The sequence below is a fragment of the Pantherophis guttatus genome, chromosome 12 (assembly GCF_059756535.1).
Source record: "Pantherophis guttatus breed Tessera chromosome 12, ASM5975653v1, whole genome shotgun sequence".
NCBI classification, from domain to species: domain Eukaryota; kingdom Metazoa; phylum Chordata; class Lepidosauria; order Squamata; family Colubridae; genus Pantherophis; species Pantherophis guttatus.
In genome coordinates, this window is record NC_142074.1 from 26,715,916 (window position 1) to 26,735,025 (window position 19,110).

At 54.3% G+C, this 19,110-nt stretch overlaps 4 protein-coding genes and 1 long non-coding RNA gene across 8 annotated transcripts; 1 reads left to right on the forward strand and 4 right to left on the reverse strand.

Moving 5' to 3' along the window:
- Positions 1-18: 18 nt before the first annotated feature.
- RAB9B (RAB9B, member RAS oncogene family) lies at positions 19-3,888 on the reverse strand. Of its 2 annotated transcripts, none has more exons than XM_087877669.1 (2): positions 3,101-3,888; positions 19-2,201 (listed from the first exon to the last, which is right to left on the reverse strand). In XM_087877669.1, exon 2 carries the CDS (start codon positions 2,178-2,180, stop codon positions 1,575-1,577), a length of 606 nt encoding a protein of 201 aa, XP_087733795.1. In that variant the 5' UTR covers positions 2,181-2,201; positions 3,101-3,888; the 3' UTR covers positions 19-1,574. The 2 variants fall into 2 exon arrangements, with proteins under 2 accessions (XP_087733795.1, XP_087733796.1); XM_087877670.1 differs by having other exon boundaries at positions 3,164-3,887.
- A 2,283-nt stretch (positions 3,889-6,171) lies between these two features.
- Positions 6,172-7,790, reverse strand: LOC117679660 (thymosin beta-15A homolog). The gene is made up of 3 exons (XM_034441805.3): positions 7,650-7,790; positions 7,199-7,335; positions 6,172-6,565 (listed from the first exon to the last, which is right to left on the reverse strand). Exons 2-3 carry the CDS (start codon positions 7,296-7,298, stop codon positions 6,528-6,530), a joined length of 138 nt encoding a protein of 45 aa, XP_034297696.1. The 5' UTR covers positions 7,299-7,335; positions 7,650-7,790; the 3' UTR covers positions 6,172-6,527.
- Positions 7,791-8,371: 581 nt separating this feature from the next.
- LOC117679661 (uncharacterized) lies at positions 8,372-12,764 on the forward strand. The gene is made up of 3 exons (XR_004595431.2): positions 8,372-8,487; positions 10,847-10,930; positions 11,757-12,764. It is a non-coding gene; the product is annotated as an uncharacterized LOC117679661 (long non-coding RNA).
- Positions 8,821-12,523, reverse strand: SLC25A53 (solute carrier family 25 member 53). 2 transcript variants are annotated; one of them, XM_087877664.1, is made up of 2 exons: positions 12,384-12,482; positions 8,821-11,343 (listed from the first exon to the last, which is right to left on the reverse strand). In XM_087877664.1, the coding sequence occupies exon 2, from the start codon at positions 10,857-10,859 to the stop codon at positions 10,002-10,004; it is 858 nt and encodes a 285-aa protein (XP_087733790.1). In that variant the 5' UTR covers positions 10,860-11,343; positions 12,384-12,482; the 3' UTR covers positions 8,821-10,001. The 2 variants fall into 2 exon arrangements, with proteins under 2 accessions (XP_087733790.1, XP_034297692.2); XM_034441801.2 differs by having other exon boundaries at positions 9,679-10,881; positions 12,384-12,523.
- A 2,318-nt stretch (positions 12,765-15,082) lies between the features above and the next one.
- PRPS1 (phosphoribosyl pyrophosphate synthetase 1) lies at positions 15,083-18,970 on the reverse strand. 2 transcript variants are annotated; one of them, XM_034441807.3, is made up of 7 exons: positions 18,501-18,970; positions 18,202-18,385; positions 18,025-18,123; positions 17,675-17,799; positions 16,639-16,812; positions 16,227-16,386; positions 15,083-16,147 (listed from the first exon to the last, which is right to left on the reverse strand). In XM_034441807.3, the coding sequence occupies exons 1-7, from the start codon at positions 18,620-18,622 to the stop codon at positions 16,055-16,057; spliced, it is 957 nt and encodes a 318-aa protein (XP_034297698.1). In that variant the 5' UTR covers positions 18,623-18,970; the 3' UTR covers positions 15,083-16,054. The 2 variants fall into 2 exon arrangements, with proteins under 2 accessions (XP_034297698.1, XP_087733787.1); XM_087877661.1 differs by having other exon boundaries at positions 18,025-18,385; positions 18,501-18,913.
- Between the last annotated feature and the right edge of the window lie 140 nt (positions 18,971-19,110).

The window sequence follows — 19,110 nt, forward strand, 5'->3', positions numbered from 1 at the left end:
GTGATAATGAACTTGCCATTTTTAAGATCGTTTTGAAACCCATGTTTATTAGTGCTACTGGCTTGGTTTGGCTGCAACAGACTGATGCGACTCTCTCTGGAGACAGCTTTGAAAAAATAATCATGCTTGTAACACTAGGAGTACATTTTCCTTTGAAATGAATGAAAAAGTTACTGCATTTGGACTCTCCCTTACATGTATTAATCTTGTCGCAAAAGACACAAAGAACACACTTGGGAGGTGTGACTACACACCACTCTTTTCATGTGCTTGGCAGCTTTCCCTTCTTCATTCAGTTGTCAGAAAAGCTACCTCTATTACACCCCCTCTTGGAACACCCCGTCAGATGCAGCTGGCCTGGGGCTTCTCTTATCATAGGTCTATGCACAAAATTAACTCAAGGCTTTTGCCACACCTGCAATTGCCCTGCTCCTGAAGCCACCTCTGCTGAACCCCAAAGACAGTGGGGGAATGGTCAGAATGTGGCTAGTAGGAGAAGGGCGATTGCCTGTGATTGGGAACATGAATGGCAAGCCAGCAAGGTGTCACAAGGTGCTCTCGTGGGCTGAGTTCTTTGGCCAAAAGCCCCCAGGAGCAGCTGGCCTTTTTTCTATACCCATTTTTCTAGGCGGTGGGAGGTGCTCATTTCCAGAACAGCCTGAGGGGGACAGAGCTCTTCCAGCATTTGTTCAGCACAGAAAGTGTACTTCTGAGGACCCCGGCCTCCCTTGCCAAAGAGGCCAGGCATCTGCAACCTTGGAGAGCTAAGAACTTCCCCATGAATGGTGCAACTGTTGAAGATGCACAATTTGGCCAGTTTTCTGCCCACCCACCCCCGCGCCCTCCCAAAGCAGAATGGAGGGAATGGTATTGACTTTTGTTCTAATCAGACATGGCCACATACATGGGCCACACTTCACTGAGTTTAAGCATACACACCTACATATATGCTAGCCAAGTTAACAGTCTCTGTCCCCACAGATTGAATTCAGAGCCATCTGCTTCCTAAATCAAAGTGAGGCTTATCCACCACTTCCCGGTGCGGCACCTGCAGCAACCACCAGGGAAATCAACAGGAGCAAAGGCAGGAGAGGTGGAAGAGGGAGCACAGAGGCCTCTTGTTGCTTGGCACTAACAGTAGCCATAGAGATGGGCTGATTCTGCTCAGCTCCCCCACCCATTTGATCCCTGCCCCCCATCAGCACAAGGCATCTTGGCCAGAAAGTCCCACAGGACTCAGTCTGCTTGCCACAAGGTGACTGTGCAACAGCCCCAGCAATTCTCGCTCTCCCTGGTCCTGCTCAGGAGCTGAGGGATATGGGACAGACAAAGGGCTCTGACCCCATGGCTCTACAACTCACAGGGCAGGGGGAGAGGAGAGGGAACAGGAAGTGCCCTCCGCAAGAGCCCAATCCCACACTGCACGATCAGGAAGCTGAGGTGCTACTCTAGGGCAGTTCAACCCGTGAAGGGCTCAGTGGGCTAAAGAGAAAAGCTAAGGTCCCTCTGTCCCCCTTGGGTTGCTCTCCCCTTCCTCCCTCTGTAAACAGCAGCCAGTTCTAGTCTGGCACCTCTCAGCAACACGAAGAGCCTGGCTTGGCACTGCGGTGCAGATCGACCGTGCGGCCCAGGACGCAGTGCTCCAGCTGCTCTTCCAAGGCCAACACCTGCCTCACTGCTTCCTCAAAAGCCACCGCCACATTTGTATCATCCTTGGCACTTGTCTCCAGGTAAGGGTAGTCACCATGTGCCAAGCACCATGCCCGGGCCTCCTCTGCTGCCACCTGCCTCTCTGCCTTGTCCACCTTGTTGCCCAGCACCACAAAGGGGAAGTGCTCTGGATCTTTGACATTGGCGTAGCAGGCGAACTCCTTCCGCCAGTGGCCCAGGTTCTCGAAGCTCTGGCGGTCATCAACGCTGAAGGTCAAGAGGCAACAATCTGCACCACGGTAGAAGGGTGTTCGCAAACTCTTGAAGCGCTCCTGTCCTGCCGTGTCCCAAATCTGGAGAGTCACGAGGCGTCCGTCCACTTCCAGGTCCTGGTTGAGGAACTCCACTCCAATGGTGTGGAAGGCCTGGGAGTCAAACTTGTGGGTGACATAGCGGTTCACGAGGGAGCTCTTGCCGACTCCCCCGTCGCCCAGGAGGAGGACTTTCAGCAGTAGAGACTTCCCGCTCATGATGGCTCCGGCAGCAGCAAGCTTGGAAACGAGCAGAGCACAGTGTTAGCAGGCGGGTGCCAGGCCCAGCTCCCTGGAGGAGGCAGGCAGGATGTCCCTGGCTCAGAATCACACTTTTCTGGGCACCAAGCAGTCTCCTTCCAACCTGGGAGCTGGGCTGGAAGAAGAGGAGCCAGTGCTTGTGGCTGGCAGAGGTGGGGCGGGCAGGGCCAACTCCCAGGAGCCCAACCCACAGCTGGCTTTAGTCCTTCCCTGATTGGCAGGTCTGAGGCACCTTGGCCTGTTGGCTTCAGCTCTCCCCGGCTCAGACAACCTGGCTGGCCTGCGGAAGGGCTTCCTGCCAAGTCTCAGGATTTCATCTGGAAGTCCGGAAGAGCCTCAGGGGAAGGCCAATCAGATAAGTAACAGATAACAGGAACAGAGTTGGAAGAGACCTTGGAGGTCATCTAGTCCAACCCCCTGCTCACGCAGGAGACCTATACTAGGATTCGAAGTTCGAACCGGCGACCGACAAGCTCGGCATCTTAGCCGCTGAGCCACCTAGCCAGTTGTCTAGTTGTCGCTGGACCTGGGCGGTGCTTGCCAAATACCTGCGCCGAGGAGCCAGTCGGCCGGGCGCCCCGCAAGCCCAGGCCCGCGCCCCAGAGCCAGCTACAAGCTGGGAGGCCCGCGCCCAGAGCCGCTCCGCCCTGCCCTTCTGACTTCCCCGCAAATCCCTTCTGAGGGGCCCAAGCGCCTCGACGCCACCCAGCTGTTGCCTGGGGGCGTCCGGGGCTTGCATCTGGGCCGGGGGGGGGAAGGCGGCGCTGCGGCCGAGGGTCCCAGGGGGGATGGCCAAGGCCAGCCGACGCGCCTTGGCATCCTCTGTTATGCCCCAGGCATCTCTGCCCGGCAGCAGCGGGTAGGCAGCCAACCCTGACCCGCCGGCGGAAAGCTGCGGGGCTGGAAGACGCTTCTCCGTCCCCACCCGACGTCTTCCTCACCAGTAGGCTGTGGCTCGTCCCAGAGCACCTGCCCCGCAGCCGGGCTGGGCTCGAACCCGCCACTCCGTAGCTTCCGCACGCCTAGCCGGCCCGCAACAGCCTTCTGGAGCCTGACATCTCTTGTGCGCATGCGCTCGCGGCACGCGGCTCCCGGGCACAGTCCGCCCAGCGGCTTCGGGCGGCGGCTGCGCCTCCAGCGAAAGGGCGCCCTGCCCTGCTTCGCGCCAAGGGAGCCAGGCAACGGTGCCACCGGGCGGCTCCGACCCTCCCCGGCGAGCGTTGGCGGAGTTCCAGAAGGGCCGCCCGCGGAATGGGGGCGGCGCGAGGCCAGGTGTGGAAAAAGCATCTCCCTCCCGCCTAGCTATGCGGACCCGTCGCCTCCCTTCAAGCAGCTCCCTGCCTTGAGCGGGGCCCGGAGCCAGCGCGGCTTTTCGGCTGCAGAGAATGAGGTTCCTGGAGCTGGAGGCTCCGCCTGGACCAACATGTCGAGCGAAGACTGAGCCGCGGCAGCTCCTTTCTTCCACTGCAACCCCGCGGCTTCCAACCGCGCTCAGCTCTGCAAGGGAGGAAGTTCAGGCCGGCGGCCGTGAGTGGCGTCGCTGTAGGTAGCTTTCCATCTCCCAGTTATGTGTCGGAGCACAGAGCGAAGCCTGGGGCCGCCGGATAATTCCCTCCCAGTCGGTCTTCCAGGGGGAAGAGGCGGGGTTGGCTCTGCTCTGGGGCCTCCTCTTGTGGCGTTCAGAAAAACGCTTGGCTGGCAATACAGAAAAAGGCAGCGTGTCCCAGCTGGTGACGTCTCCCTTGTCGAGCTAGCCCGGACCTGTCGGATCGCTTTGTTCTGCATTCCCACTCCTGACCTTCCACTGGGGAGCAGAGCAGGAAGGAGGCAGGCCTTGCCCTAGTCTGAGGCACATTTTGTTAGCTGAAGCCCACACCTGGAAAGCAAACAGCTACTGGCAGGGCAGGGCCTGCAAAGGGGCACTTTGGAGTATTCTGGTGGTGAAGCGTGATGGGTGGGGTCAGCAGGCTGCTGCAGCCAGGGGTCCCCACGGCTTCCAGGCAGCTGCATTTCTCTAACGGCCACAGCAAACCCTGACGGCCTTGTGGAGCAGTTCGGCATGGTTCCTGAAGGCACATGCTTCCTGAACATATGCAGATCACAGACCTAAATTAACTACATAGGCTGGGTTTCTCCCAGGTGGCCTCGCCCCATCCTTAAGAGTAAGCACTGGCCAAAGTGGAGTAAATGCAGACCAGCTCTGTGCTGTGTGGAAACAGCTGTTCCCAAACCCCTTTTAGCTGGCTGAACTTCCAAGACTGAACTGCAGTGTGCTCTTTCCTATGGAACCCAGATCCTGCTGAGAATCATTCTGATCTCCCAGCACAAGTGAACCAGTGCAGCGGTGCAAGAGGAAATGGGCTGTTTGTAGCCAGGATGTGGAAATGGGGCTTCTGCTTCCTACTGAAGAGGCAGCCAAAGTGTCCCTGAGTTCCTAAAATGCACCAGTGAATTACTAAGGAGCAGGAAATCCAGTAGCTTTTCTCCTCCCAAGGTTCTACCATAACTCTGGCTCCAGGAGTTGCATGCAAAATTGTCCATGTTTAGATGGAGATTGAGGCTCCTCTTGTGGCTGGTCAGGTTGAAGGCTGCTGGAAGGATGGAGGTGGGGGCCAGCTCTGCCCTCAAGGAGAGGAGGGGAGTGGCTACATGTCCCTAATTGCCTGTCCCAGGCTGGGAGGAGTCTAGCTGGCAATTTTTCTCCTCCTCGGAACCGCCCACCCCTTTTTCCTGTGCACTAAATCAGGACACATGTCTGAGCAGAACATGGATTTTGGTTTGGGCATGCCCGTCTGTGTCCCCACCCTGTTGGGGGCAAGTCCCAGGGATCCAACACTCAGCTGCTGTGCCGAGTTCTGGCTGATGCCTGCCTCCTCCTTGAACAAACTAGCACCAACGCACAATAGCCCTGACCACAGAGGCCCCAGGAGTTCTGACCCATCTGCAGGGTGACCATAGTTTAGGGAAATGTCTGGCTCTTCTCTGCTTTGCTTTTCTAAAGCTGTACACCCTTCTCGAGGAGAGAGGCTGCAGGGCTGCCGCCAACCTTCCCAGATGCTCTTGTCTTGGGTGAAGCTTTCAGTGCAAGTAGCTTTTCCTGTAGTTTGCCTTCCCTCAAGCTGCTCCCATCTGAGGAAGGCACACCCAAAACAAACTTTCTTGCCTAAAGCGCTGAGGGGAAGTTGCAGGTTTTGCTCCCTTCCTCTTTCTTCAGGCTTTTGGCATCTCCGCAAATCCTTCCGCTATTAGCAAGTGTGTCTGCACAGAAACGGGTGGTTAGCTCAGAAGTGGTGCCTCCAAAATTCACTGCTGTGTTGGCACTCAATTATTACTGTTTCCTGTGGATGTTAGTTTTCTTTCATCAGTGTAAATTGCCATCTGAGTATCTAAGAAACACTGAGGCCTCTTTAGAAGACCACAGCTCTCAATCTGAGTGTTTGTTGATCTTTTCCTTCTGGCTACAAAGATGCCCTCTTGCACTGCTCTGCAAACATACCACATCTTCTGCCAGTCAGAATATGAAAGGCCACCTCTGGAAGCCCTCAAGCTGCAAGCTAGTAGCTCTCTTTCTGTTTCTAAAACCTGTCTCTGCCTGTCTCTTAACCTTACATTCCCTATTCAGGATTGGCTTAGACTCAATTTACCTTCTCAAAGCCCTGAGCCTGGACCAGTGGCTACTTGCAGTTGTTTTCCCAGAACTGTAGTAGGATTGTCTCACCTGATCCCTCAGGTTGACCTTTGACTTCCCCAAAGATGATGTCTCCGCCAGGAAGAGGCAGAGATGCTGGTCCCAGATTCTTCCACCCTTCTGCCCCCCCCCCCTCAAAAGTACCACTGTCTCTCAACTCACAGCACAGACTGGGCCAAATGGATATAAAAAGTCCCCAGCAAGATGCCTTCAAAACCTGGGGGCTCTGGGGAGGAATCACAAGAGACAGTCATGAGGTAATTCATTTTAAAAATTTTAATAGATTTTTCTTTCCATTTCTTGGAAATTAAAGTTGCAAAACCAATCACAAACAATTTTACTAATTAGGATTTAACTGATGAAATCACCCCATCTGACAAGAAAGGCAAACGATGAGAATCATACTGGGCAAACCCCAGAAATTTCCTGTGAATTATATTTTCTTCTGTGATGGAAGCAGAGGGCATGGCCAAGCCCTGAAAGGTGTGTGTGGTGGTGGTGGGGGGGGAAGGCCCAAAGAGGTAGCAGCCGCTGATGGGCTGCTGCAGCATTTCTTGAGATGCAAGTTTATGTATACGTTGTTTTAGAGAAACAACTGAGATCATCATGCCGGTGGTCTATGATGACTTGGCAGACTCTTTTTCCTGTTCAATGGCTGAGGAGAGAGAGAGCACCTTGAGCATTAATAGTCACTGAGCCCGCCTTCTAGACACCCACCCTTAGTCCCTGGCTGGGGTGGGGTGGGGTGGGGGAAGAGAACACACTTTCTGGGTAGCCCAAGCCTATTGGCAAGGTCTGCTGGGTAACCAACTGCACCCTAGTTCTGCTGCCTCCCAACATGACCCCCACCCTGGCCCAAGTTCTGGAAGTGGGGCCCTCAAGCTCTGGCTCTCCAGCTCCTTCCTGGGAAGGAGTTGCGTAAGTCTGGGCCTTGATGCTCCAGGAAGGAACCCAGTGGCCACTCATCCTTCCTTAGGAGGCAGCTCATCCTCCCAGGATTTCAAAGGCAGCCACCCCCCATACTTTGCCAAGGCTGGAACTACTGGGAGAGAATCCCATCTCAGGGCAGGGGGCCCTGGCCTTCGAGACTGGCTGGCCAATTCCCAGTTCCCGCCTTGGCGTAGCGCGGTTGGGCAGGGCTCAACTATAGGCTGAGAAAGCCCTGCCTGAGGCTTCGGAAGTTGCTGGTCCCCAAAAGCTGGGCTCCCCAAGCCTCGCTCCCCCCCTTCCCCCGTCGGAGTTTGGCCTAAGGTTGCAGCTGCCGGAGGGCCCCTCCCCAAATACTTACTCTCCTTGGAAGGAAGCGTGTTCTTCTCTTCCGTATTCGTTTTCTTCAGCTTCTTCTTATCAAACTTCTCCACCTCCGACAGATCCGGTTTGTCGCACATCTTGGCCAGGCAGGAAGCTAAGTCGATACTCTCAGAACTGCAAAAAGCCACATGGTTCCTCGCGGGGCTTCCCGGAAAAAAAGGGGGCCCGCAGCCCCAAGACGGGCCGGGCGGAGGAGAACCAGATCCAGGGGCCCGGAGTGTGTGTGTGTGTGTGTGGAGGGGGGGGGGCGGGAAGCAAGCCCGTTGCCCCGCTCGCCCCAGTCCAGGCTCCGCCAGCCCGTCTTCCGAGCCTCGCTTTAACGCAGCCCACCCGACAGGCCCTCAAAGCCCGCCACGGCCTCCACGCCGAGCCGCGCCCAGCAAGGGAGGAAGCGCCTCTCCGCCTGGGAGAGCTGCCCCGCCGCTCACCTGCAAAACCGCCTCCGACTTCCGCGCCCTCTGAGCCAGCGTGTCGGGGCGGCCTCTTATATCTGGCGGCGGGACCGCGGGGTACCTCGGGAAGTGTAGTTTCTTCTTCCTGAACGGGGAGGCGCCGCGCCGTGGTAGCCGACTCGCCCCTAGGGGTCCCGCGGCGGGCCGCGTGCCGGAGGAGCGATGTCCGCCCGGCCTGGCCGCTTCCTTCGCCTGACGGTCAGCGGCGCCCTGCGTTACCCCCGGGCTGCGCGCCCCGCGCCTTTTCTCCAGGCCTCCCCGGGTTACTAGCAGGGCGCGGCTGCCCAGACTAGCGCCCTCGGCAGAACCCAGTGGCTGCTAAAGGAGCTCTCGCAGGCTGCTCGCTGCGGATGATGGGAACTGTAATTCAGGGGCCTTTGACGGCCGCCGATTCCGAGCGAGCCTGCGTTGGCGGGGTGGGGTCTCCCCGGAGCCTCGGCGGGAGAGCAGCTGGTGGCGCACATCTGGCCGTAGGGCGGAGAGCGGGGCTCGGGAGGGGTGGCGGCTGGCCTGAGGCTGTTCAGAGAAGTGACGGCTGCTGAAGGTTGCCACGGTGGGTTGATGTGAAGAGGCTGCTTTTGGCGGGCGCTTCCCCTGTAACAGGCGAGCCTTCCCGGCTTTTCGGCCAAGCCAGGGACCTGCGTTCATTGAGCCCTGCTTTGGAGTTCTGAGCGTGCCCAACTCCAGCGCCACCACCACCGCCACATGAGCTCAGAGGCCGCCGCAGCCCCGGCCTCCCTCGCCCCGCCAGAAACGGGAAAGGGACGGCAGCAACCTTCAAGCCACTGCCCTGCTAAGCGCGGCTTCCTCGCAGGTGAGCGGGCCGGCCGGCGAGGTCCATTTTCCGCGTCGGAGATGCGGGTTTGCGCACCGCCCAGCGGGGGAACCGAGCCTGCGAGTTTGGTCCGCGCTCGGCTGCCTTTTTCTTGGTTGATTTGTTTTTAAGTAAGCGTAGCGAGTTCGTGATGGATGTTTGAACTTAAAGCCAAGCTAAATAAAGTAATAAGATATTGCGGCAAGACAGCGCATATCTACTCTGTATGATCTTATCCCAGGGCCGTCTTAAAAGGATTATGGGCCCCGAGCAACGCAGTGTACTGGGGCCTCTAGGACAACTACTCACAGGAATAAAAATGTAAATGATCGATAAAATTAAGCATATATTTATTTTATTGACATTGCCAACAAAATCGGTGTTGAAACAAAAACATGCTGTGCAGCAACAACTAATCAACATGATAAACATTTGAGCGATACAGAAGGCTTGAAAAAGCAATACTCAGTAAGCCATACAGTTGCTGTATTTATAGGATACAAGGTGCATTGAAGGGTTAACATACTCAGATTAGTATGGGGCCCCTATGCTCGTGGGAGCCACGGGCAAGTGTCCATCAGGCACATGCGTTAAGACAGCCCTGTGCAAGTTGCAAACAATTTGTTAGTGAATTGTGGGAAGACGTGTAGTTGTACTCGTTTTCTATGCCGATAAAAGTTAAGTGTGCACTTGTGTGTATGTATAAAAAAGAGAAGTCTACAAAAGTTTGGAAACTTTATAAAGGCACAGGTGATAAAATATACATGCCAAAATTGTCCAACCTGTCCTGCTTATGGGCTTCCAATCGACATAGTGGTTACTGGAAACCGTGGGTGTAACAAAACAGGCCAGGCATAACCATCTTATTAACTCATAACAGCTAGGCTTATCAAAGTATCAAAATTAATGGAAGCCACTAAAATTCAGCTCAGCTGAAGAGAATTTATAAAAATAATATTAATTATTAACTTAGAAAAAAAAATGCCCTTTCTCCAAAGGCTCCAAGACAAGTTGGCTGATATAATTGATTACATGGTTCTAATAATTAAGCTTCATTCACAAATTGGCATTAGGATTACAAATAATGCACCCCCAGTATTATTTATTGGGGTTTAATTCAGCTGTGATGTCCGGCTTGCAACATGCATGTAAGAGCAGAAATCATGATTTCTTCCCACCCACCCACCCCCAGCCCTTGCAGGAAAGTAAAAGATGTTTTAAGATGGCCCGCTGTGATCCAGTTGAGAGCAAAGCAGAGCTTTCTGGAGCTCCGATGAAATCAAGTTAGTCCAGATGTGCTTGCAACCTTCAGATTTCTGCAAAGAACCAAATTCCCCAATTCTGAGTTTGCTCTGCGCTTCTCTCTCCTCCGCCCGATACTGTTCAATTCCCACATGTGGGGCAAGTCTCCTTTCCTTCTGGTTGTCACTTTCTCCATTTACACCATGTTCGCAGGTTGCTCCAAGGACACTGAAGGCCCTCCTGCCCCCTCCCCCCCGCTTCACAACCAGTCCTTAGCTTCTGTCCATGGACAAGTACCGATAGATGGCATTTGGGATTCCCCAGGTGAGGCTTGAGCGGAGAATGATGAGAGATCCGCCCTTGTACAGCAGCCGGGCTTGCCTTCCCCGGGCCTCCCAGACCTCAGTCATCGTGGCCAAGAGGCTGAGGGTTTCCTGCCTTCCCACTTGGGACTGCACATTGACAATGAGGATGCCAAGAGGGTAGAGCAGCAGGGACACCAAAGTGGCAATAATAGTACCCGACAGAAAGGCTGGGATTGCAACAAGAAATCTCTGAGTGGAGAGGCTGCTACGCAGGGGCTCTTCCAAAGCAAAAAAGAGGGAGGACCCCAGGCCATTGCGTATCAGGATGAGCCTGAGGCCTCGGTAGAAGCCGAGGCTGAAGCTCTCCCCGAGAGGGTAGGAATAGAAGGTGGTCAGGATGTGACGTGTGGTGGGGAATCTCTGGACCTTCCTCCCATCCTGGAGCACATTCTGCACCCTCTCGAAGGGACAGAAAACCAAGGCTTCCAAGAAGCCAGAAAACAGCCCAGCTATGGCTCTCTGGGACCAGGATCCCGAGGGCTGAGTCGAGAGGAAGCTGTAGAAGTTTTCGTAGGTGCCATACATCAATGTTCCTTGCAGCGTTTTGACCATGAGTGGTGGAAAGACGCCGCGATAGATTTGGGGGAAGCCTTCTTGGTACAGCTGGCGCACCGCTTCAATGCTGGAGAAGGTGTGCAGTTGCTGGCGGAAGATAGTCTTGTAAATGGGGAAGGATACCAGGGTGGAGAGACTGTTGGAGACAGCGCCCACAAAGTAACTCTTGCAAGCCCTTTGCCTTTGACCCCTCTTAGTTTCGTCCTCCATCGATGCAGAGCGTCGGACTTCTCTGTGGGAACAGAGGCAATGCAGGAGTCACAGCCCTGGGTTCTGAATGGGTGAGTTGCCATTGTGGTGCCAAGCGGAGGAAATATTTTAATTTTAATGAAAATATAATCCTTAAATAAAGAGGAATCTGTGCCCTTATGCCTGAAATTGGGGCCACAGGCATTTTGCCAGGGAAGCTTGACTTGAGATATTCTCTACACAGACACCCCCTCTTTTGCAACCTTTGCTGAGGCAACCTCCTATTCACAAAAGGCTGCTTCTACTTCAGTCTCTTTATGCTCCAATAATCGGATGTTTCTCCTGGAGCCATATTTCTGAAGTTGTTCCAAAGTTGTCTACTAGACCCTTTACGATATAAATCCAATTGATTTTATATCCCTGCTCAAGCAGGAGTGTTTCTGGCCCTTCATTAAGCAAAAAACAATATGTCCATTTCAAAAGCAGGAATGAGAAGCAGGTGGGCCTTTTTTGGTTCAAAAGATAATGAGAAAATCAAAGTTTTAGTACTGGCTCAAAATGCTGTCATAAAAATAATAAATGTCAAATTAGCAGGACTCCAAGGGAGCAGGTGGATGCTCAGGGCCTTTCTACACCTCCTGATCTTTGCTCCCAGGCTAGCATTGCACAGCATATTTTTTTCATTAAAGGTTGCCGATTCTTTCCCTGCAGCCTGTGGGGTTTTCTTAACCACAATACTCAAATCTGCTCTTACCAATTCTACTGGTTTTTTGAAACTCCTCAAACTAAGTTTATTAGAACAGTTCTTGCAGTCTGAAAAGACTGCATTATGTTTGGAAATGGGTTTGGATTCGGTGGATGCTAGAACTTGGTCCCTTCTCAACCATTTTTGGCTAAAAAAGGTTTTTTTCTCCATAGGTTTGGCCTCTGTGTTTCTTAGGGACCACTTCAAATCAACATGGTTTAAAAAAACAATTGGGGAAATCCACTCCTTGGAGAACTGCTGCCCCCCCCCCCAAGGGTTCTCAGGCAACAGATGGAAGTCAATGTAAGCCCGGCCTTTGAGGGAATTCTTCAAAGGGATTGGATCCAGTCTCCCCTCCATCATCAGTCACAGTACTGCAATTCCAGGGGGTGGAGCACAGGGAAACCCTAAGAATAATTATGTCTTTGTTGCTGTAATAAATTATTCAAATTGAGCTGCTTTCCAAACTCCTCCCTGCAGTTCCCCTCTGGTCACCCAGGCAGCAGCAGGAGGGCTGAAGCCCAAAGGCCTCCGAGTCTCCCGGTGGGGGCAGGGGGGCAAGATCCTCTGCAGTCCCTAGTCTGATCTGGCCCATTTTTCAACTCCACCCTTCCTTGAACGGCTTCTCCCCCAACCCTGGTCCAGGGTACCACACCGCCAGTCCCATGTTCTCCAGAGCTGCTTAGCCTTGAGTGCGCCAAGACCACTCTCCAGACCCGAAGCAAATTTTAATCCCACTTCCTTCAGAAATGCCCCAAGGGACGCTGCCCCCCCTCCCTGCAGCAGCCCAACGCCCTTACCTTCTTCAGCACGTGTCTCTGCTCCTTTGCACAGAGATGCAGACCATCTGGCTGGCACAGCATCCTCCCTGCTGAGAGCCCCACCCCCGGGGCTTCCGGTGTGGCGCAGATGCTTCCCACAGCACTGTCAAACTTCAAAGTGTATTCAGGCTACTTTCGTTTTGACTGCTTCAGTTTGCTAACAGATTGGGGGGTGGGAGGAAAAAGAGATTGGATGACATCTAATTGGACAATGTGACCTGCATTAATGGGGGGAGGGAAGGTTCTATACTTTAATTATACTAAACTGCCCAGGAATTACCCAGAGCTGCTTCTGCACTCATTCTGTGCTGAAATGATGTACTTAATAAAGTTTTGAGAGACTGGATCGTCCCAACAGCGCTTGCTTGTTTGGGTTTGTGTTCGTGTTGTTGGGTTCTGACAGGCACTTTCTTAGTGTCATGGAAGACTCTGTAGTGAATGCAGCAGCCTTGAGAGGAAAGGAGCATCTCTGGCTTCCCAAGGCAGGGGTTGGTAACCTTAAACCCTCAGAGCCACAAATGTCCTAACCAAAAGCCCCCCGTTCGATTCTGGAGCTGACTGGAAGTCCAGATCCACCACCATAGTGTCTCCTCCTAGTGTGGTGTCCTTTTTCCTCTACTTGTCCTAACCAAAAGCCCTATCAATGGTGGAGCCAACTGGAAAATCTGCCCCTTGCCATAGTCTCTCCTCCTGGCACGCCATGCCACCCCCAACCGGAAGCTCCTCTCAAAATTGTGGTGCCGACCAACGACAGGAAGCTGCAGCAGAGGGATGAAAGAGCCACATGCAGCTCCAGAGCCGCGGGTTGCTGACCCGTCCCAAGGGGATGCCAGAGAACAGTGGAAAAGGCTATACTCTGAACTGCCGAAGGGAAAACACCTGGGTCCGGAGGGCTACCAGAACCTTAGGACCGTAGAGGGCTAGAGGGGTAACGGGGGCTTTTTAGAGGATGCAGCAAGGAGCACACCCCATTACTGTGCTGCCATTTCCTCCCAGTTCTGCCTTGGTCGATTGCATGGGTTGATCTCCACAACTCGATGTGCAGAACACATCAACAGAACAGAGTCGATGTGTTCTGCCTTGTCAGCAATACTTCCGTTTCAGCCAGAGGAAGGGATAAGAACAGTTCCTTTGCCACTGACTGTCACTGAGAACGGAGTTAGTTCTAGTCATATTTGCAAGCTCAAGGGAGCCCCCTTGAAATACTCTTCTGGCCGAACTCCTCTGGAGCAAAGGAGGCTGCCTGTGAAGCAGCGAGGCATCTCCTGTTCAAAGAGCTGGTTCACCCCTTGCTAATAAAATTGGGCCTGATTCAGCAACAGCCCACCTGCTTCTGCCAGATATGCTCTGCAGTCCATTTGGGGACCCCTGATCACACCCAGAGAACCTTTCAGGATACTGCAAGACAGCAAGGCTTCCTAACTAGGTGGACCCAAATTCTGGGCCTGAACTGCCTTGAAGTGAAGGCAGGCATCAAATTATAGAGCACTCCCTCAACCAAGTGCCCCACTCTCAGCCTGGCAAAATCAGCACCCTAAATAGCAAGATGCTAGCCTCCCAAAGGAACACCAGTCTTACTGCCACAGGGGAGCAGAGTACCACACATCCATGGGATGTTAGTTTGACTTCCTGCCTTCCTGGATTATGTGCTTTCCAGACTGCGAAGGGTGAGGGCACACAGCCCCCCAACTCTGCAGACAAGAGACCTGCGTCCAGCCCTGTCCTTTGCCTAGTAAGCTTCTCCAGCCATGTCAGCCATTGTCCCCATGGCTACTTGTCCCTCCCGGGAGAAGAGAAGCCCATAAAACAGACAGGAGCAGCATGCCCTCCCCCCCAGGAGAGATGCCCTTCCACAAGCAGCCTTCCTCATGTACTGGCAGTCAGTCAATCAGAATAGAGGTGGAAGGGAGCTTGGAAGTCTTCTAGTCCAACCCCCTGCTCAAGCAGGAGATCCTATACCAGTGATGGCTAACCTTTTTGGCGCAAAGTGCCAAAAGCAATGCAATGCACGCTCTCCCCCCGCCCCCTGCGCATGCATGCATGACCCCATGTGTGCCCTCCCCACATGCCACGTGACCCCCACGCATGTGCCCCACCCCCGGCACATGTGCGCCCATCTCCTGCATGCGCCCCACCCCCACACATGTCTGGCAGAGACCCGAAATCAGGTGGCTGGTGGGAGGCGCGCATGCGCAGCAGAGCTGAGCTGGGGCAACGGCTCGCATGCCCGCAGAGAGGGCTCTGCGTGCCATAGGTTCGCCATCACGGTCCTATACCATATATATGTCCTTGGTGTGGCACAGTTGCTGACTTGAAGGAATACGTGGCTAGTTGCCTCATATGTGCCGCAGCAAAAGAATATGCGGGCAAATCACAGTTGCCAGCCCCCCCAGCACCCTGAAAAGATATCTCCATGGATTGAATTTGGAGGTGGTTTTCAGTTAATAATGGCTGCTAATTTGAAAAATAGCTTGCATTGCATCAAAGGAGGCAGCACATGTTCGGCTCCAACAGAGATATCTTCGTATATAGTCCCAAGGATGACCTATGAGTATGCTCACCCATATCGAAATCTATTCCTCCCCACTCTCCTTTATTGTTTTCACTGGTGGAAAGTGCTGCGCCCCAAAGAATCTTGCCGGAATATGGTGTGTGTGGGAACAGCATCCAGAAAGCTCTTGAGTTTTAAGGAAGAGTTTAATTCCTCCTGCTCTGAAGTTCTGAGTAACACAAATATCACAGTGGTATCCTAGGGATTCAGCTGAAGCGAAACAGAGGCAGCAGGAAGGGCCCAAATAAGAAGCAAAGTAAAGATATATATGTAGGTATATAGATACACGCACACACGCCAGAGCAACTGGCATACAATCAAGAGAGCTGCTGCTCGGAACCCAGCTGAAGTGCCGTAGGATCATGCCCAGGCTGTAAGGACCTCTGCTTTTCTGGGAGCCGTATTTCTCCTCTCCTTAAACGCTCCGAAAACCTTTGGGATGGGGATAATGGTCTGCTGCTTTTGCCTCTCAAAGGGAGGCAGGCACCATTGCTCTGAAATGATTTCTGCAACTGTCAGGTAGAAAAGTAGGCGCCAAGAGACACACCTGAAAGCAACAGGACAGAGAATGCCCCAGGAGCACAAGCTGCCTGGGAAGACTTTAAAAGGAAGGGGTGGTGGGGGTGGGGGCTGGGGAGTGGAAACTCCAACCAGTTCCTTTGGAAATGAACTGGACCTAAAAGGGGTAGGGAGGAATAGGCAGGCAAGTTCCAGTCAAGTCCCCAAATGCTGGCATTTTTTTTGGCACAGAAAGGCCTTTCTCTGCATACTCTTGCACCAAGCGACCACTCTAGGTCTAACCAAAACGTAATCCTGACCTTCTGCACAACTAGCCACCACACACTTCCAAGTACACAGGGTGGATGCCGAAAACCACTGGTTCTATTCTCCAAGTTAAAAGAGGTGGATAATTTCACAAAAGCCTAATTTGCATAAAAGCACCCCCATCAATGGACAGGCTGAGAATGTGAATCAGGATCTACCCCACGCCCCTCCAAACACTGAGAAGGAAGAGTGTGGCAATCAAACAGGCAACATCTACTGAACTTAAAACAAATTTTGGTTTTTCAAAAAGCCACCCAAGCAGCAGCATCTACAATTATAGAGGGACATGACTGAAGAGATAAGAGACAGATTCCCCATTGTGAGTCCGCCTGATGGCTTCAGCCAGGATCATGGAGATGTCAATCACCTGCAAGGAAGAGGAAGCCACAAGTCAAGTTATCTGGAGCACACAAGCTGCCCAGACTCTTTTCCTTCTGCAGCCTCACCTGGATTTTAGGGCAGTGTTTCATCTTGTCCTCCTGGGGGATTGTGTTTGTGACTACAACTGCCTCAAAGCAGGCGTGGTTGATTCGGGAAATGGCTGGCCCAGAAAAGATCCCATGAGTCAGGATAGCATAAACTTTGGTAGCACCAGCTGAAAGCAGCCTGCGTGGAAGACAGAAAGGCAGTGTTTACTGGGTGCTCATCTCTGAATAAAGCAAGCATTCTACTCTGCCATTAGTAAAACAAGGGGCCTTCGCCATAGCCTTACTGTCCACAAGCACCTTATTGCTTTCAGCACACAAAAATGCATTCAAAAAAGCAGGATGAGGCCAGGGAGGACGACGAGGAATCAGCCAGGACAGAAGTAGCCACCTGCCCTCTAGATGGCTGCCTACACTCTGGTAGGATACTCACTTGTCTGCTGCATGGCAGATGGTGCCACAGGTGTCTGCCATGTCATCCACAAGGATAGCCACCCGGTCCTTCACATCCCCCACCAGCACCATGCGGTCTACTTCACTGGCCTTCTTCCTCTCTTTATGAATAAGGGCAAAGTCCACATTCAGCCGGTCAGCAATGGAGGTCACTCTGTGGAGAGATAGGTTTTCTTATGCCTTCCAGTTACATGGCAGCAACTCCCTGAATTCTTATCAGCACTGCCACCTCAAATCCATCCAAAAATACCAGGCTGAGCACGGCTATTGTGAACTCTGCCAGCAGCCCACGTAACCGACATACAAATAGAGCACAATGGCTGTCCTGCAATTCTCACAACAGAGCCCGCTTTTATTATTTAGGAATGCCTAGATGAATTTTCTTTGGTGCCAGGCACATCATTACATGATCAGAAGAGCCCACTTGCTCCAATTCCGAGGTTCCAAGAAGCAGCAGAGCCAACAGCTGGCCAAAGAAAATTCATTTCTCAAAAGGGTTTCCCAGTCAAAGCCTTTTATGAATGCAAACAGCCTCCTGCAACTGCGTTTTTAAAGGCCAATGGTCAGATGGGAACCTGGGTGTCACGCAGAGGACTGTCCTCTGCTGACTGAGGTTCTTTTTGATCCCTAGCACTACAAAAAGTCAAGAGCCAGGAAAAACATCACAGTGAATGCCAACAAAAATACAAGTGTGTTCTGAATTTGGAAAATGAATTTTGGCCACATCCCTTGAAGGAGGTCACAATTTGAGACTGAAAACATTCAACAAAATAAGCCTCCATCCAGGGGTGAAATCCAGCAGGTTCTGACAGGTTCTGGAGAACCGGTAGCCGAAATTTTGAGTAGTTTGGAGAACCGGCAAATACCACCTCTGGCTGACCCCAGGAGTAGGGAGGGAATGGGGATTTTGCAGTATCCTTCCCCTGCCCCGGCCACCAGCCACACCCACAGAACCAGTAGTAAAAAAATTTGGATTTCACCACTGCCTCCACCCCCAGTCGCTCCGGGTGTCTCACCTCTTGGCTCCCCCAGCATCAGGAGAGACAATGGTGCAGTTCTTCCACTCAACAATGTTCTCCTTGATCCACTTTAGGACAGCTGGCTCAGCGTACAGATTGTCCACGGGGATGTCGAAGAAGCCCTTGGGGAAAGGAAGCAGCTCCTTAGCCCCCTTTCCGCTGGGCTTTGGGGCCATTTCCCAGAAGGCAGGAAAGGAGCAGAGCGCCCCCTTTCTCATATCCAGCCGGAGGCTTGAAGCCCCCAACCGGCCAGAGCAGCCCAAGAGCCCCCAGGGAGCTTTCTCTCCAGGCGGAGGGGGGGGGGAGAGCCCTGCAGAGTTAGCCCCCGCCCCACCACGGCCCCAAACCTGGATCTGGGAGGCGTGCAGGTCCATGGTGATGATGTGGTCCGCGCCGGCCACGGAGAGCATGTTGGCCACCAGCTTGGCGGAGATGGGGGCCCGGCTCTGCAAGAGAGGCAGCGGCAGGTCAGGGCGGGCCGGGCACGGGCCGGCGGGAGGAGGGCGCGGCGGGGCGCGGGGCACCTTGTCCTTCTTGTCCTGGCGCGCGTAGGGGAAGCAGGGGATGACGGCCGTGACGCGGCTGGCCGAGGCGATCTTGCAGGCGTTGATCATGATCAGCAGCTCCATCAGGTTGTCGTTGATCTCCCCGCAGCCGCTTTGCACGATGTAGACATCCTCGCCTCGGACGCTCTCGCCGATCTCCACGCTGCGGGGGGGCGGGGCGGGGCGTGAGGGCGGGGCGTGAGGCTCCGCCCCTCCTCCTCCTCCCTCCCTCCCTCCCTCCGGCCCGGCCCCGCGCACGCGCCGCTCCTCACGCGCACCAGGTCTCCTGGTTGGAGAACTTCTTGGTGACGACCTTGCCCAGCTCGAGGCCCAGCCGGTCGGCGATCTTCTGCGAGAGGTCCTGGTGCGAGCTGCCGCTGAAGATCTTGATGTTAGGCATCCTGGCCAGCAGCGGCGGCGGGCAGCGCGACGCGGCGGAGGACGAGGCGCGCTCCGCGGGCCCGCCGCCTTCCTGCGGCACCGGCAGCAGCTCCGCCGCCTCCCTGCGGCGCTCCCGCCCGCCGCTCTCAGGATCCAGCAGCAGCCGCAGCAGCGCCGCACGGCCTCCGCCTTCCGGGCGCCGGCTCCGCTTAGAAGGACGGTGCGACGCACGGGCGGCCCTCGAACGCGCAGGCGCCGACGGAAGGGCCGCGCGCGCTAGTCCGCCATCTTGGTGCCACGCCCCCTTTGTCACCTCACCGCTCCTCGCCTGGCAACGCGCAGGCGCGCGCGCAGGGAGGGGGCGGGGCGGCTGAAAGGAAATTTCCCACGCGGCAGATGCGGAAGGAATCGATTTACTCTTCCGGGTTTGCAAAAGAAAACCTGTTTGTTCCGTACACTGGCGGGGGGGGGGGCGGGGCGGGGGCGGCGGAAGGAGGTTTGGGCCCC